The sequence below is a fragment of the Salmo salar genome, chromosome ssa04 (assembly GCF_905237065.1).
Source record: "Salmo salar chromosome ssa04, Ssal_v3.1, whole genome shotgun sequence".
Lineage (NCBI taxonomy): Eukaryota > Metazoa > Chordata > Actinopteri > Salmoniformes > Salmonidae > Salmo > Salmo salar.
In genome coordinates, this window is record NC_059445.1 from 44,652,207 (window position 1) to 44,670,889 (window position 18,683).

At 43.8% G+C, this 18,683-nt stretch overlaps 1 protein-coding gene across 38 annotated transcripts in view; it reads right to left on the minus strand.

The window, feature by feature from the left end:
* LOC106603249 (protocadherin gamma-C5) overlaps positions 1-18,683 on the minus strand; it is a 186,079-nt gene that overhangs the window by 36,232 nt on the left and 131,164 nt on the right. The window contains exon 1 of one of the 38 annotated variants that reach the window (XM_045716960.1): positions 10,958-13,759. The exons of 34 other annotated variants lie outside the window; for them this stretch is intronic. In XM_045716960.1, the coding sequence (XP_045572916.1) occupies positions 10,958-13,411 (2,454 nt within the window). In that variant the 5' untranslated portion in view covers positions 13,412-13,759. Of the gene's footprint in view, positions 1-7,829; positions 10,772-10,957; positions 13,760-18,683 lie in introns of those variants that run through there. 3 more of the 38 variants (XM_045716973.1, XM_045716961.1, XM_045716988.1) reach the window with 3 other exon arrangements.

The following is an 18,683-nucleotide window of genomic DNA, read 5'->3' on the forward strand; positions in this document are numbered from 1 at the left end:
CAAATACCTGGGTGTCTGGTTAGACTGTAAACTCTCCTTCCAGACTCACATTAAGCATCTCCAATCCAAAATTAAATATAGAATCGGCTTCCTATATCGCAACAAAGCATCCTTCACTCATGCTGCCAAACATACCCTCGTAAAACTGACCATCCTACCAATCCTCGACTTCGGTGATGTCATCTATAAAATAGCCTCCAACACTCTACTCAACAAACTGGATGCAGTCTATCACAGTGCCATCCGTTTTGTCACCAAAGCCCCATACACTACCCACCATTGCGACCTGTACACTCTCGTTGGTTGGCCCTCGCTTCATACTCGTCGCCAAACCCACTGGCTACAGGTTATCTACAAGTCTCTGCTAGGTAAAGCCCTGCCTTATCTCAGCTCACTGGTCACCATAGCAGCACCCACTCGTAGCACGCACTCCAGCAGGTATATCTCACTGGTCACCCCCAAAGCCAATTCCTCCTTTGGTTGTCTTTCCTTCCAGTTCTCTGCTGCCAATGACTAGAACGAACTGCAAAAATCTCTGAAGCTGGAGACTCATATCTCCCTCACTAGCTTTAAGCACCAGCTGTCAGAGCAGCTCACAGATCACTGCACCTGTACATAGCCCATCTGTAAACAGCCCATCTATCTACCTACCTCATCCCCATACTGTATTTATTTATTTATCTTGCTCCTTTGCACCCCAGTATCTCTACTTGCACATTAATCTTCTGCACATCTACCATTCCAGTGTTTAATTGCTAGATTGTAATTACTTTGCCATCATGGCCTATTTATAGCCTTAACTTACCTCATTTGCACTCACTGTATATAGACTTTTTGTTTTCTTTTGTTCTACTGTATTATTGACTGTATGTTTTGTTTATTCCATGTGTAACTCTGTTGTTGTATGTGTCGAATTGCTATGCTTTATCTTGGCCAGGTCTCAGTTGCAAATGAGAACTTGTTCTCAACTAGTCTAACTGGTTAAATAAAGGTGAAATAAAATAAAATAAAAAATAACGTAACAAAATGTGTTAAAATTCCAGGGGTCTGAATACTTTCCAAATGCACTGTATGAACTGCAAGGCATGCATTGTTTTTTAGACAGATGCAAACGGGCTGCCACAACGCAATTTTAGACAAATAACACAGACAGAAAAACAGGAGCAAGTGTTCCATGACCCGCTAACTAATCCAGAGCTATTTCAGCACCTTGTTTGTGGACAGCACTTGCAGCCTAGAGCGCTTAGACCAAGTTAAACAATATTCTTTAACCTAGAGTTGTTTGTTGCATCCCCGCATAATTCTAATTAGCATAATACAAAAATCCCCATAAATATCTGTCAGTTTAACCCTCTACAGACTACGCCCTGTCTAAGCCGGGGGAGTTTAAACTATATGGAATTGTTTTAAGAAGGTCATTTAGCTGTTTGATTTTCAATTTTAAGACCCCTTGAATTATATAACAAAACAAAAAATATACATATACATATATACATACATACATACATACATACATACATACATACATACATACATACATACATACGTACATACATACATACATAATATATACATATATATCAGGGGCGGAAATCCCGGGGGGACGGGGGGGGACACGACCCCCCCATCCTGGGAAAAATATGATTTGTCCCCCCCAATATATCACTGAAACATAACTATGTAATTTAAATAATATTAATAATACGCAATGAAAGCAATTGTGCTGATTATAGACACTTAATAGCGCGTTTTAAGTTTCAAAAGATTGCGACCCCCCCACCCTTTGCCTCACAATGGTTTGATTCACTGCCAGTTCCTTAGCTTGCTAGGTAACAGAGAGGTCGTATCTACTGTCTGAAAGGCACTCAATGCACGTAACTGACATGAGGTTAATCCAGTCAATCGCGCACACACACTAGTTGAATATGCAGAGTTGCGCGCAAATATTAACTATTAAGCAAGCTAGTACCTATTCCATTTATGTGGCGTCGTCAAAGATGGAATCTTTGCTATCGTCAATTTATTCCAAGATCAGCATGCAGATGATGTAAGTTAGTGCTTCAAAGTCCCTGTGATAAGGTTAGCGATAAACTGAAATCCAAACTGAACAGAACTACCATCTCTTCTACCATTGTCTTAAATATATTTAATGGTCTCGTTGCAAAAGCTAAATTGTCGCAAGGGAACTTTTATTTATTTTATTTCACCTTTATTTAACCCGGGTAGCAAAGATTATTGCAAACACCACTGAAACTGAATTGGTGCTCGCTAGCTTTGCAAATTCAGCTATTGTTGGAAGCCAGCCAATATGAAACAAACAATTAAAATTACAAAAGGTTGCAGCATATGTTGTGTAAATGGTGAACTCATACAGCTGTCAACTCTTGTCATTTTAATCCGTTTCACATTTGCTAGCTACCTTTTAGATCGAAGCCCAAATAGAATGATAGAAGATAAGATGATAGAAGCCCATCTCCTACTGTAAATAACCTACACACTGTGTGTGTAGCCAGCCAGCCAGCCAGGTAGAAAAATGGCAGAAAAATAAAAGACGGACATCAGAGTATTTTTCAATACACCAAAACGCATAGTAAGAACCCTAGTAGCCTAATATCTCAAAGACTAGTTGATAAAATGTTCATAAGAAAGAAATGAAATTCTAATGGAAATGTTTCACAATGATGTCGTTAGGCAGAGCAGGCAACAGATGGCACACAGACAGCAGAGTTGGGGACAGATATGCAGGGACAGACTGGCAGAGACAGGGAGTCTCAGGTAAGTTTGTTGAGTCTTTGTTTGGCAACATTATGAAAGGTTCTCCACTTTTTTTACTTGTAAAATAGGAACATAATTGGAAAATGCCATGGATACCCCCACTCTCAACTTAAACTGGTGACTGAACTAAGATTTGTTAAAGGCAATGGTATTGCTGTTGTGATTAGTTGTGTAGTTTTGGGTACCGGTAGTTAGGAGTACGGCAAACACCTTATTTCTTTGGTTCTTCAATATACATTTACCATATTAAAATGTAGGCTATGTGCTACAGCACTACTTTTGGTGTCCCGCTCAGGAATTGCTCTTGAGAAAATTTCATGTAATTGTCCCCTCCAAAGTTGATATCAGATTTTCACCCCTGATATATATATATACACACACATATGTCTATGATTAACATTTTAATATGGCCTTACTGCAATTAGCCCATTACAAACACATTGAATTACAGATTCATGACATGGAACAAAAAATCTAAAGGAAGTTTGTTCTGAAGTGTCTGTCTTATTTCTGAGAGAAATAGAAAGATCAGGAAACATGTATTTAACCACTTATTTTCGGCACTAAACAATCTCCATATATACTTCTATTCAACTGGTACTTCAGCGGAGTCTTGTGAGGCCTGAGGGCGAGCAAAGAAACTGACATGTACGTGTTCGTGAGAGTCTCACCTTTCCACAGATGGGTCAAATGAGTGTGTAGCCCAAAATGTTTGGACTACAGACATACAGTTGAAGTCGGAAGTTTACATACATCTTAGCCAAATACATTTGAACTCAGTTTTTCACAATTCCTGACATTTAATCCTAGTAAAAATTCCCTGTTTTTGGTCAGTTAGGATCACCACTTTATTTTAAGAATGTGAAACGTCAGAATAATAGTATAGGGAATGATTTATTTCAGCTTTTATTTCTTTCATTACATTCCCAGTGGGTCAGAAGTTTACATACACTCAATTAGTATTTGGTAGCATTGCCTTTAAATTGTTTAACTTGGGTCTGTCACGTCCTGACCAGTAAAGAGGTTATTTGTTATTGTAGTTTGGTCAGGACGTGGCAGGGGGTGTTTGTAATGTGTTTCGGGGTTTGTTGGGCAATGTTCTATGTTAGTCTATTTCTATGTCTGTGTCTAGTTTATCTATTTCTATGCTTAGTTTATTGTTTTGACCTTCAATTGGAGGCAGCTGTTTCTCGTTGCCTCTAATTGAAGGTCCTATTTAGTAGGGGTGTTTTTTCATGGGTTTTTGTGGGTAGTTGTTCCATGAGTATCTGTATGTCTCACAGGACTGTTTTTTCGTCGTTGTTTTTGTTTAAGTGTTTGTTTTGGTTTGTTTCATAATAAAGAAGATGAGTATTCACATTCCCGCTGCGCCTTGGTCCCATCTTTACGACGAACGTGACAGAACTACCCACCAACAACGGACCAAGCAGTGGGCCCAGGAAGAGCAAGGATCCTGGGCCAGGGAAAGAAGGGAGTGGAGGACATCATGGACATGGGAGGAGGTAATGGCAGGGGACAAGACCCTGCCATGGAAACAGGTGGAGACAGCGAGGGAGGAACGGCGACAGTATGAAGAGCGTGCCCAACGACGGAAGCACAAGAGGCACCCCCAATAATATTTTTTGGGGGGGCACACGGGTAGTTTGGCTGGGCCAAGGGTGAGCCCTAAGTCAACTCCCCGTGCTTATTATGGGGAGCAGCGGATCAGAAGAGTGCCGGTCTATGCGGAAGTGCGCACGATCTCGCCCATGCGCACGCACAGTCCGGTGCGAGCGATTCCAGCCTCTCGCAAGCGCCGTGCTAGAGTGGGCATCCAGCCAGGTAGGAGTATGCCTGCACAGTACATCTGGCCACCAGTACGTCTCCTAGACCCAGGCTACCCTACGCCTGCTCTACGCACGGCAGCCATCAGGCCTCTGCACAGCCCAGTTCGCCCTGTGCCAGCACTCCGCCCATGCAGGACTACTGTTGCCACCCAGCCAGGACGGGTTGCGCAGGCTGTGCGCTCCAGATCTCCAGTGCTTGTTCATGGCCCGGTGTATCCAGTTCCTGCTCCTCGCACTAGCCCTGAGGTGCGTGTCTCTAGTCTGGCGCCTCCAAAGCCTGCACCACGCACCAGGCCTCCAGTGCATCAGCCCAGTCCAGTACGTCCTGTTCCTGCTCCTCGCACTAGCCTTGAGGTGCGTGTCTCCAGTCTGGTACCTCCAGTACCAGCCCCACGCACTAGGCCTTCAGTGCGTCAGCCCAGTCCAGTTCATCCTGCTCCTGCTCCTCGCACTGGCCTTGAGGTGCGTGTTACCAGTGTGGCGCCTCCAAAGCCAGCCCCACGCACTAGGCCTGTAGTGCGCCTGTCCAGTCCAGAGCTTCCAGAGATAGTTCCCCGTCCAGAGCTTCCGGCAACAGTTCCCCGTCCAGAGCTTCCGGCGACAGTTCCCCGTCCAGTGCTTCCGGCGACGTCCTACAGTCCGGAGCCCCCAGAGTCGCCCTCCAGTCCTGAGCCCCCAGAGTCGCCCTCCAGTCCGGAGCCCCCTGAGTCGCCCTCCAGTCCGGAGCCCCCAGAGTCGCCCTCCAGTCCGGAGCCCCCAGAGTCGCCCTCCAGTCCGGAGCCCCCAGAGTCGCCCTCCAGTCCGGCGCCCCCAGAGTCGCCCTCCAGTCCGGCGCCCCCAGAGTCGCCCTCCAGTCCGGCGCCCCCAGAGTCGCCCTCCAGTCCGGCGCCCCCAGAGTCGCCCTCCAGTCCGGAGCCCCCTGAGTCGCCCTCCAGTCCGGCGCCCCCAGAGTCGCCCTCCAGTCCGGCGCCCCCAGAGTCGCCCTCCAGTCCGGAGCCCCCAGAGTCGCCCTCCAGTCCGAGGTCTCCAGAGACGCGCCTTAGCCCTGAACCTTCAGCAGGGGTGGACAGGTTAGGTTGGGGACTAAGGCCAGAACCTGAGCCACCTCCATAGTAGGAGGATGGGGGAGGGGGGGTGTAGCACAAGAACCGTCGGTGACGGTGGCCACCCTCCCTTCCCTCCCTTTAGTTTGTGAATATTTTCAATTGGGGTTTTATTTTTGTGTTTATTTGTGTCTTTTTTTTGTTTGACGTGCATCCAGGGTCTGCACCTTTTGGGGGGGGGGGGGGGTGTACTGTCACGTCCTGACCAGTAAAGAGGTTATTTGTTATTGTAGTTTGGTCAGGACGTGGCAGGAGGTGTTTGTTTCATGCGTTTTGGGGGTTTGTTGGGCAATGTTCTATGTTAGTCTATGTCTATATCTGTGTCTAGTTTATCTATTTCTATGCTTAGTTTATTGGTTTGACCTTCAATTGGAGGCAGCTGTTTCTCGTTGCCTCTAATTGAAGGTCCTATTTAGTAGGGGTGTTTTTTCATGGGTTTTTGTGGGTAGTTGTTCCATGTGTAGCTGTATGTCTCACAGGACTGTTTTTTCGTCGTTGTTTTTGTTTAAGTGTTTGTTTTGGTTTGTTTCATAAATAAACAAGATGAGTATTCACATTCCCGCTGCGCCTTGGTCCCATCTTTCCCATTTTTAAATGTAAATGTAAATCTTTACGACGAACGTGACAGGGTCAAACGTTTTGGGTAGCCTTCCACAAGCTTCCCACAATAAGTTGGGTGAATTTTGGCCCATTCCTCCTGACAGAGCTGGTGTAACTGAGTCAGGTTTGTAGGCCTACTTGCTCGCACATGCTTTTTCAGTACTACCCACACATGTTCAATAGGATTGAGGACAGGGCTTTGTGATAGCCACTCCAATAGTTTGACATTGTTGTCCTTAAGCCATTTAGCCACAACTTTGGAAGTATGCTTGGGGTCATTGTCCATTTGGAATACCCATTTGTGACCAAGCTTTAACTTCATGACTGATGTCTTGAGATGTTGCATCAATATATCTACATCATTTTACTTCCTCATGATGCCATCTATTTTGTGAAGTGCACCAGTCCCTCCTGCAGCAAAGCACCCCCACAACATGATGCTGCCATCCCCGTGCTTCACGGTTGGGATGGTGTTCTTTGGCTTACAAGCCTCCCCCTTTGTCCTCCAACCATAACGATGGTCATTATGGCTAAACAGTTCTATTTTTGTTTCATCAGACCAGAGGACATTTCTCCAAAAAGTACGAACTTTGTCCCCATGTGCAGTTGTAAACCGTAGTTTGTACAGATGAACGTGGTACCTTCAGGTGTTTGGAAATTGCTCCCAAGGATGAACCAGACTTGTGGAGGTCTGTAATTTATTTTCTGAGGTCTTGGCTGATTTCTTTTGATTTTCTCATGATGTCAAGCAAAGAGACACTGAGTTTGAAGGTAGGCCTTGAAATACATCCACAAGTACACCTCCAATTGACTCAAATGATGTCAATTAGCCTATCAGAAGCTTCTAAAGCCATGGCATCATTTTCTGGAATTTTCCAAGCTGTTTAAAGGCACAGTTAACTTAGTGTATATAAACTTCTGACCCACTGGAATTGTGATACAGTGAATTATAAGTGAAATAATCTGTCTGTAAACAATTGTTGAAAAAATGACTTGTGTCATGCACAAAGTAGATGTCCTAACCGACTTGCCAAAACTATAGTTAGTTATCAAGAAATTTGTGGAGTGGTTGAAAAACTAGTTTTAATAATGACTCCAACCAAAGTGTATGTAAACTTCCGACTTCAACTGTAATTAGGCACATCTGCTGCACCGACTTCAGACGAGTCCCAATACGTTTATGGGTCTCATCTTTCCATAGAGGGGTCACAATCGTTTGTAGGACAACCCGTTCGGACGCTACAGATGATTTTATGTGAAGCCCGATTTTAGGGAAGTCTAATGGTCTGACTAACACCGCTTTCACCGCAGATGCGAAAGCTCAACATCAGCGGATGCGTTATATTGAGACGCATCAAATGCAAAAATACCGATAAAGTATCTTTATCTTAAAACTCTGATATAAACAGAAAATGCAAAACACCTAAATTATATAGAATCGAATGAATAGAAGTCGTAAAACCCAGTTCCATGAGATACAGTCATAAATTAACAACAATTGAATCCGGTGGCAATAAAAACATACCTGTTGACTCTCAAACGTCCACGCGCTGTCCGGTAATGATGCATCAAGCACGTTTATCATGTCCTTAAAGTCAGTGGTGCTGCTGGGCTTAACGAGGGTGAAATCACTGAACTCGGACACTGGAGAGAGACACGACCTGAAGGACTGGCTCTGAGACAACATGTCCCCTCCCAGGACCTCCACATACTTAATAGGGCCGTCAGTGTTGAGCTGGAGCTGCAGGTTTCTGTTTGGATTCTTGTATCCGTCAGAATCAGCCCGTCTGATACAGCAACTCGAGCTGCTCCTACTGTTTCTAACGCACTTCACCACTAAGATGAGAAAAGTCAACAAAGACAAAACGGACACTGAGGCCAGAGAGATTATCAAATAAAAGGTGATTTTACTGTTTCTCTTGCTGGGCTCTGCTGTTTTCTGGCGGAAGTCCGAGATGGGCTCGTGGAGCCCGTCCTCTAACAGTATGTTGACTGTGACTGTGGCGGACTGGACCGGCTCCCCATTGTCCTGTATCTCTATAAGCAGCCTCTGAGAGGAGTCATCCTGCTCTGAAACAGCGCGTTTAGTCCTCACCTCCCCCGTGTAAAGATTTACACTGAACAGAGACGAGTCTGTGGCCTCCACCAGCCTATAGGAAATCCAGGCGTTATGGCCCGAGTCTGCGTCCACTGCCGATATCTTAGTGGCGAGGTGGCCTGCTTTAGCGGACCGGGGCATCTTCTGATGGGAGACAGAGCCCAGGACAGCGGAAGGGTAAATAACAGCGGGGGCATTGTCGTTCTGGTCCAGGATAAAAACATGAACCGTGACGTTGCTGCTCAGAGACGGAGAGCCGTGGTCCTTTGCCTGCACCTGTATCTGAAACACCTTCAGTTTCTCATAGTCAAACGAGTGCATGCTGTAGATGCTGCCGTTATCTGAGTTGATGTAAATATAGGAGGAGACAGACACGTCTTGTACTTTAGAGTCTAATATAGAATATGAGATCTTCGCATTCTCACCCATGTCTGTATCAGAGGCGGACACTGAGCTCAGTAAAGATCCCGGGATGCCATTTTCTTTAACATACACAGTATAGAACGGCTGGGAAAACACTGGCGAGTTATCATTGACATCTAAAACACGAACCGTGATTGTTTTTCGAGAGGTACGAGAAGGTTTCCCATGGTCAGAAGCTATAATTTCGACAGTATACTCCGTTTTTTTCTCCCGATCGAAACCGGAGTCACTAACCAAAGCGTAGTTATTAGAAATGGATGGTTTTAATGAAAAAGGTAAGCCTGGCGCTATATGCAGACTTACTTCACCATTATCTCCAGAGTCTATGTCCTTAGCACTTATCAAAGCAACAACCGTTCCAATAGGCGTGTCTTCCCTCACCGGGCTAGGCTGCGATTTTAAAATGAGAGCTGGGGAATTGTCGTTTAAATCAATAACTTCTACATTAATACTACATACGCCCTGCATTGGTGGGGTGCCCTTGTCTGTTGCGAGAACATCAAATTTAAACGAATTTCCCTTTTCATAATCTATATTTCCCTTAACCTTTATTTCACCGTTTTGCGGATTTACAGTTATAAGGTCCTGTAGTGACTCTGATGTGTGTGGTCCAAACGAGTAAACGATCTCACTGTTGGACCCATCATCAAGATCGACTGCTTTAACAGTGACGACGACCGTTCCTGGTAATGTGTTTTCAACCACTTGAATGTCATATGTGCTTTCTTCAAACACAGGTGCATTGTCGTTATTGTCTAGAACTCGAATAGTAATTTCTGCTGTACCTGATCTAGCAGGGTTCCCACCATCTACGGCCGTCAAAAGCAGGCTGTGTATGGACTGTTTTTCTCTGTCCAATACCTTTTCTAAAACCAATTCTGGGACTTTTGACCCATCCTTCTTTGTTTTTATGTCTAACACAAAATGTTCATTTTTACTTAGTGTATATGAGCGTAAGGAATTGGAGCCAACGTCGGGGTCTTCTGCTGATTCCAAACGAAATCTTACACCTGGAATTCTAGACTCCGCAATATTTAAAACATTTTGATTGTTTTGGAATACTGGGGAGTTGTCATTTATATCCTGAATTTCGATCTCAACACGATACAGCTGTAGTGGGTTTTCAATTAAAGCCTCCAAAGGTAACAGACAATTGGGATTTCGTCCACACAGATTCTCCCTGTCTATTCTCTCACTAACAATGAGGTCACCTCTTCCCAAATCCACACTGAAATATTGCTTATCGCCCTCGGAGGCTATCCTCAGTTTACGATCGGAAATCTCAGACACTTGCAAACCAAGATCCATAGCTATATTCCCAACAACGGATCCCACACTCAGCTCCTCCGGGATGGTGTAGCGCGTCTGCGCTTCTATTGTATTCCACAGAAGGGAGGAAAGCAGGAGCCCCCGCCATAGAAATACCATCTTCATTTGAATCCGCATTTCCATGAATGATGATCCCTTGGACTTCGTAAAGGTCTTGGTTTGTAATACATTTCAAGATAATCCTACCAAGTAAAACCTGTTATTCGTATAGAATTAAACACCGATTATATGTCCGTTCTATCTCCCAAAATGAGCGCAGCTCTGTCTCTCTCAGCTCTGTGCATTGTAAGGATTATGGTAGTCTCGGGTAGCCATACCTAAAAAAAAAACCTGGTTCTCGACGAGGCTGGGGTTATGGTGCTGAGGCTGGGGGAGGGACTAGATCTCTTTGTACAGTTCAGCACATGATTGGTTCACAGAACTCCAATGGATTATCATGGCGAGCATCTCAGCACTGGCAGTTAAAGAAACAGTGCTGTTATGAGCAGTAGAGATGTAGTGATGTGTCCATTTACTCCTCAAAATTGGGGTCTATTACTGCATTGGCATTTATGGTTTACCTTCATGTACAAATGAAACAAATTAATAAACAAATTCATATATAAAGGCCAAAGTGTAGAAGAATGTCATTTCATAACTTCATATCGTGAAAAATGAATAGCCTACACACCAAAATTACATAGAATCGAAATGAATAGGAGTGGTAGAACCCAGTTCCGGGAGATAGTCATAAATGAACAATGATATAATCCGGTGGTAATAAAAATTATACATTATATACATTATAAAGTAGCTGCGCTCACCTGTTGGCTCTCGAACGTCCACGCGCTGTCCGGTAAAGATGCATCAAGCACGTTTATCATGTCCTTAAAGTCAGTGGTGCTGCTGGGCTTAACGAGGGTGAAATCACTGAACTCGGACACTGGAGAGAGACACGACCTGAAGGACTGGCTCTGAGACAACATGTCCCCTCCCAGGACCTCCACATACTTAATTGGGCCGTCAGTGTTGAGCTGGAGCTGCAGGTTTCTGTTTGGATTCTTGTATCCGTCAGAATCAGCCCGTCTGATACAGCAACTCGAGCTGCTCCTACTGTTTCTAACGCACTTCACCACTAAGATGAGGAAAGTCAACAAAGACAAAACGGACACGGAGGCCAGAGAGATGATCAAATAAAAGGTGATTTTACTGTTTCTCTTGCTGGGCTCGGCTGTTTTCTTTTGGAGGTCCAAGATGGGCTCGTGGAGCCCGTCCTCTAACAGTATGTTGACTGTGACTGTGGCGGACTGGACCGGCTCCCCATTGTCCTGTATCTCTATAAGCAGCCTCTGAGAGGAGTCATCCTGCTCTGAAACAGCGCGTTTAGTCCTCACCTCCCCTGTGTAAAGATTCACACTGAACAGAGACGAGTCTGTGGCCTCCACCAGCCTATAGGAAATCCAGGCGTTATGGCCCGAGTCTGCGTCCACTGCCGATATCTTAGTGGTGAGGTGGCCTGCTTTAGCGGACCGGGGCATCTTCTGATGGGAGACAGAGCCCATGACAGCGGAAGGGTAAATAACAGCGGGGGCATTGTCGTTCTGGTCCAGGATAAAAACATGAACCGTGACGTTGCTGCTCAGAGACGGAGAGCCGTGGTCCTTTGCCTGCACCTGTATCTGAAACACCTTCAGTTTCTCATAGTCAAACGAGTGCATGCTGTAGATGCTGCCGTTATCTGAGTTGATGTAAATATAGGAGGAGACAGACACGTCTTGTACTTTAGAGTCTAATATAGAGTAGGAGATCTTCGCATTCTCACCCATGTCTGTATCAGAGGCGGACACTGAGCTCAGTAAAGATCCCGGGATGCCATTTTCTTTAACATACACAGTATACGATGTCTGGGAAAACACTGGAGGATTGTCATTGACATCTAGGATTTTCACGGTGACGGTTTTCTTTGTAGATAAAGGTGGGGACCCTGAATCAACCGCGTTAATGACAACATCATAGTTCGGGAACGTCTCTCGGTCTAATGGGCCGTTGGTCACCAGTGCGTAATGGTTGGAAACAGAGGGCTTCAGAGTGAACGGGGAACCCCGGGACATGTTTAACTTTACATTGCCATTCTCACCAACGTCTAAGTCTTTAGCGCTAATCAATGCAATAACCATCCCAGGGGCTGAATTCTCCGGTATTGGACTGGTCAGTGAGGTTATAATAATTTGAGGGGCGTTATCATTAACATCAGCAATATTGATCTTTACACTACAGTGCCCCTCCATCTGTGGACTGCCTTTATCTTTTGCCACAATATCAAACGTATGCAAATTCGTCTGTTCATAATCAAGCTGTCCTTTGATAGTAATTTCGCCAGTATTTGAGTCAACATTAAGTAATGTCATTATACTATCTGGGGTCTGGTCTGCAAAGAAATACTCGATCTCTCCATTTAGTCCTTCGTCAGAATCTGAAGCTTTTACATTTACAATCTGATTGCCAACGGGTCTATTCTCAGCTACAGATATTTCATAAAAAGGTCTCTCAAACTGGGGCTCATTATCATTAACATCAAGAACTATGACGGTGATTTCAGAAGTACCAGATCGTGCAGGAGTCCCTCCGTCTACAGCGGTGAGCACGAGCTTGTGCACGGCCTGCTTCTCTCTGTCCAGTGAAGTCTTCAGCACAAGTTCGGGAATCTTTTGGCCTCCCTGGGTCTTCATGTTCAACAGGAAATGGTCATTATCGCTGATACTATAGGACCGTAATGAGTTTGCGTCTACGTCAGGATCATGTGCACTTTCCAATGGGAATTTTGCACCTGGATTAATCACCTCAGCTATTTTCAAAATTCGTTCATTTGTAAGAAAACCTGGAGAATTATCATTTATATCCTGTATTTCGATTTCAATGCGGTGCAGCTGTAAGGGATTTTCAACTATAACCTCCAGCGGTAACAGACAAGGGACATTCTCTCCACATAAATATTCTCTGTCTATCCTTTCATTGACAACCAGCTCACCCTTTCCCAAATCCACACTGAAATACTGCTTACCAGCATCAGAAGCTATCCTCAGTTTACGGTCATAAATCTCAGATATTCCCAAACCCAGGTCCTTGGCTATATTTCCAACAACAGAACCTTCCTTTAACTCTTCAGGTATAGTGTATGGAATCTGCGCCTCTATTGTATTCCACAGGAGAACGAATTGATAAATCCATAACACTTGCCACCTCAAATGGCCTCGAATCCTCATTGTCCTTTGTTCCATCCCTTTCACAGTAAATCCTCACCATCACACAATATAAAAATTGAAGTTATTCGCCATAGTGTCTTGAATACACATTTCCCAAAAATGCAAGCAGTCCTTCTTTTGTTTCCATTCAGTTCAAGTGTAGCTCCCAGATCTGAGCATTGTAGGCTACGGGATGTAATGCTGAGTCTGAGGGGAGGGAGTAGATCCCTTTGTATGGCTCAGCACAGTATTGGTGCAGAGAACCCTCTTGATATAACCAATCACACACGTAGTGTATCTTAAAGGTACAGTCTATGCCTTCACTATGAGTAGAATGCTTAAAATACAGAAACAGATAAGCAGTATTTATTTACAGGTGTAACATTTTACTTTGATTAGTAGTAAATATGCTACTGTACAAAATAAACGTGGTAATTCACAAAATAAATAAAATCTATAGCTCCCCCCAAAATGCAAATATTAGCTTATAGCCTATTATTATTATTATTATTATCCAATAATCATAAAAGCACTGTATCACTTCAAGCCCTCCGTTTACTGTACTCTTTCTGCCGTCTTGTGGCAATGAGAGGGAAGCACAGCCTAGTGGTGTTCTCATAGTCTGTCATGAGGAGCAGGAAGCCAGTCTCTCTCATCCCCTCACACACACACATACACACACACGTCTAATCACAGTAGCATGCTCAGCACGAGCAGAAGGGGGGAGTAACGGGCTGGGAGTGAAAGGATCGCGAGAGGCGGGAGCAAAAGGGAATAGAGGTTTGACGCACACGTACACGCTCACACACACGGTTTAGTAGCCTACATATTTGATCATTTTACTAATTTGCTGTGTGACTGATCGAGGAAGCCTTTAGGCTAGGTCTATATGTCTGACCACCACAATAGCAATTCGTCCACACTGATTTTTATCGACAGCAGGCTACAACCGTGAGGCATAGATTAACTAAATCTCCCTAGCAACTGAGGGTGCTCTAATAGGTCGTCGTCAATAAAACGTCACACAATAAGGTGCAGGGCGTTCGATTTGCCTCCAAGGAGATCCCCAGCTCCGCTAAAACCGTTCCGTTTTCAAGTGACTGTTAAATAAATGTTAACTATTTGGTTGTAATATCACCTCTTGAAGAGCCTAGTCAGAACTACACATTTCAGATTATTCCGTGCAAAACAACTGGGCACATTTAGCTCTATCATCAGAGTTATACAGCAGTAACTGCATGCTTTTCATGCTTTTCATGATCAGTAAACATCAATTGATCATGTAATTTCAGATAAGTGAGGGTAGCCTCACGATATTTCTCAATATTGGCCACCTTGAAGTGGATCTTTTAGTGATATAGAACAAAAGGGACCTGTACCTGACCAGTATGAGTGGTTTAGGTTCATTTCCCATCCTTTGTGGACTCTACCTGTCAAGCAGCAGAAGGGCACATTTACCAATGTACTGTTAGCTGATAATGTGTACTTTACAAGCTACAAATATAAACTGTGTACATTGGCATAAAGATAGTAGTAAGTAGACCTAATGTAGTTTGTTCTCAAACCAATGTCGGCCTGCCTAGCGAAGTTAGATAACATTATCTTCTGTTCAGTATTGTTTTTAAGTGTTTACTCATGATTGCTGCTTACAGACATGGCAGGCTATATTGAATGATGGACAAGTTTGCTAACTTTCAGTAGATAAACTAGATGGCTTTATTTGCTTGCCATCTATAGTGGTGATCACAGTAGTCCGACTGACAACTTTACCAGGAAGAGGACTTGCCGATTTCAAGCTCTTTCCATGTGTCTGAAAATACATAATCAATAGATTTTTACTGTATAACTTCGATGATAGAGAATAATCTGAAAAGTGTAGTTCTGACTAGGCTCTTCAAGAGGTGTTGATATTAAAACCAAATAGTTCTAACATTTATTTAACAATCCCTTGCAAACAAAACGTAGCCGGAGGTCTCCGTGCCTCCACCAGTCAAATTGAACGCTCTGCACCATATTGTGACGTTTTATTGATTACGACCAATTACAGCGTTAGATGAAAATAAAGGTTTAATCATGAATCATGCTTATAATCATATCACAGTGTTATATAATATGGGCCAGGTCGAAAAAATATAAATACAGTCGTATTTCATCACAATGATCATATGACCCATTTGTGCAGCAAGAGATTATCCAATCCCTGGAAAACAGAGGAGACCACGCGCGCTGCACAGAGAGGATCATTTCAGCACCACGCGGGTGGACAGCGCCACACAGGCGGAGAGCTCACTCTGGTGCATGCGGCAGATAATAGGCAGCACGAGAGTGGCATAAACAACGCGTGCTTGTTTCCCTTCACTAGAAAGGAAAACAGCAGCTAGATGAACAGACATTTCCTCAGATAAACACCTGGGTAGCATTTCAAGAGGTAGAACTGTCATCGAAATGTTCCCGAAACCGCTTTGTTCAGAACCTGTGTATAAAAGTCTGAATTTCATTCTGCTGTTTGTCATGTGACCAGGCACTCCTTTATCATTCATGAGTTGGGCCTCAATAGCTGAATAAGTCAACAAGATGTAAAGCCCTTTTCCAAGGTATATGAACATAATGATTGCTGTAATTATAAATGTGTGCACTTCACCCAAAGGAAGAGATGTGACCAATACAAGTACCAACATATTCATTATAGATGTATTTAGATATATCTCATACACAGCTCATGGGAATGTTCTTTACCCCTTTGTAAGCAATGAGATATTTCAATGGCAAGCATTGGAATCATAAATAATACAATGTCAAAAATCGGTATAACTGGCTGTGACATATGATGAACAAAGCTGATCTGTCCCTTTACCTCTGCTACTTGTGTGTTGAACATGATCCTCTTAAAGGTTACATTGGTCTAAGTGCATACACAAGTGTGTGTATGTATGTGTGTGTGTGTGTGTGTTTGTGTGTGTGTGTATAAGTGTTTTGTGTGTGTGTTTGTGTGTGTGTGTGTGTGTGTGTGTGTGTGTGTGTGTGTGTGTATAAGTGTTTTGTGTGTATGTATGTGTGTGTGTGTGTGTGTTTGTGTGTGTGTGTGTATAAGTGTTTTGTGTGTATGTATGTGTGTGTGTGTGTGTGTGTGTTTGTGTGTGTGTGTGTGTATAAGTGTTTTGTGTGTGTGTTTGTGTGTGTGTGTGTGTGTGTGTATAAGTGTTTGTGTGTGTGTGAGTGTGTGTGTGTGAGAGAGAGAGAGAGAGAGAGAGAGAGAGAGATTTGATGTGGTTTGATATAGATTGACAGATAGATAGATTATAGATTGGTACGATACAGATTGGTACGATAAATTGGCAGGTAGAAAAGGAGATGAAGTTGATCTTACCTTGTTTGGAGAAACACAGAGGGAGCAGATGCAGTAACGACATGGAAAAGAGAGAAAAGAATGACATATTCATTAGATTAGGACAAGGACTGTATTCACAGCACACAGAGACATACTTATCAACACAGAAAAAGAGTTCAGATACAGACCCATCTGACACATGTTCACCACAGTCACTTAGCATGACCACAGTCACTTAGCATGACCACTGTGTTGTATATCATTCTGTGCATGTGCAGTGTGGGTTCAATGTGTGCAACAACCGTAGTATTTTACACTGGTGTTTTCTTAATGTTATCCTTATGCTTCATGAGTAGGGCCCTGAGGTTTTCCTGGTCAGGTCCCTTCATCAGGGAAAACTCTGGGCCCTATAATCATGACTCTGGGCCCTATAAATAAGGTCGGTGCCTGACCTCACTGGGGCCAAGCTTCCTGACATCCAGGACCTCTATACCAGGCGGTGTCAGAGGAAGGCCCAAATAATTGTCAAAGACTCCAGTCACCCAAGTCATAGACTGTTCTCTCTGCTACCGCATGGCAAGCGGTACCGGAGGTCCAAGTCTACGACCAAAAGGTTCCAGAACAGCTTCTGACAGCTACTCGCTGTTTATTATCTATGCATACTCACTTTACAAATTACCTCGACTAACCTGTACCCCACACAATGACCCGGTACCAGTACACCCTGTATATAGCCTCGTTTTTCACTTTAGTTCATTTTGACCTTTTTTTCTTAACTCTGTTTCTTGAACTGCATTGTTGGTTAAGGGCTTGTAAGTAAGCATTTCACGGTAAGGTTGTATTCGGCGCATGTGACAAATAGAATTTGATTTGATTTGACCACCAGGGGAACAGAAGCAGGTTTACCATCACCAACAAAACATGTTTGTTATTACCAAACACAAAATACAGGCACTATGTCACTAAATCCTTTGCAAGTTTTTCTTGTTATTTTACTGTGCTTGGTCTCGACAACAGTTAAGACATGGTTAGATCTGCAACAGTGTAGATATCCCTGTATTTCACATGTAAACAAGGAAGAGCATGATTTTTTCTCATTGTTCTTATCTTTATTATCACAATCTTCACAAACACCAGCAACGATATCATCTTCACTGACAGTAGCAAACCAACGTTTCACACATCACCTCCCCAGACAAAGAGAGAGAGAGATTCAGACAAAATAATACAGACATGTTTCCCCTTCCTGCTGGCCCTGCCCAGCCCCACTGCGGCTCTTTGAAGACTTAAACATGGTCCACGGCAGGGGTCCCTTTCCTCTGTCTCTGCACTGTAATACACTGCCTTTCGATCAAACACCCATACATTAAGCTGTCGCCGCCCGCTACTTCTGAGGGAATGGTGCAGTCTTCAGTGTGACTCAGCCAGTCATGAAAATGAATGTGTGGAATGTTTCTGTGTCAGTGGGGAAGGGTGGAGTGGGAAACTGCAAGCGGTCTGAAAACCATGCACAGAGATACAAATTTGATTCGAATGAATGCTGGAAAGGGAAAGGTATAGGCTACTGTTCAAATTAAGTGTTAATATGCTGTGTGCATTGTATGTCCGTAGCTCAAGACGAGCAGAGCACACTTTCATGGCATTCTAATTCTCTGTTATTACAGATAGGGAAAACCCAAAGCCAGGAGTGTAAAGCCAGAGGGCTACTTATCAAACACAGTCTCTGTTAAGACAGGGTCTTACTGTGGGAAGTGTTCTATAAAAAACATTTAGTCTTTAGCCTCACTGTATAAAGCTGTGGTGTTGAACCAAGCTTGAGGGCTATGGAGAGTAGAAATAGATACTGACGTGACATAGTGAGAAGCTTTTTGTTACAGGGAGAGAGATGAAGAAAGAGGAAAGAGAGAAACAGATTGAGTGTGTGTGTGTGTGTGAGAGAGAGAGGCAAAGAGAGAGAGGGAGAAAAAGAGAGAGAGACAG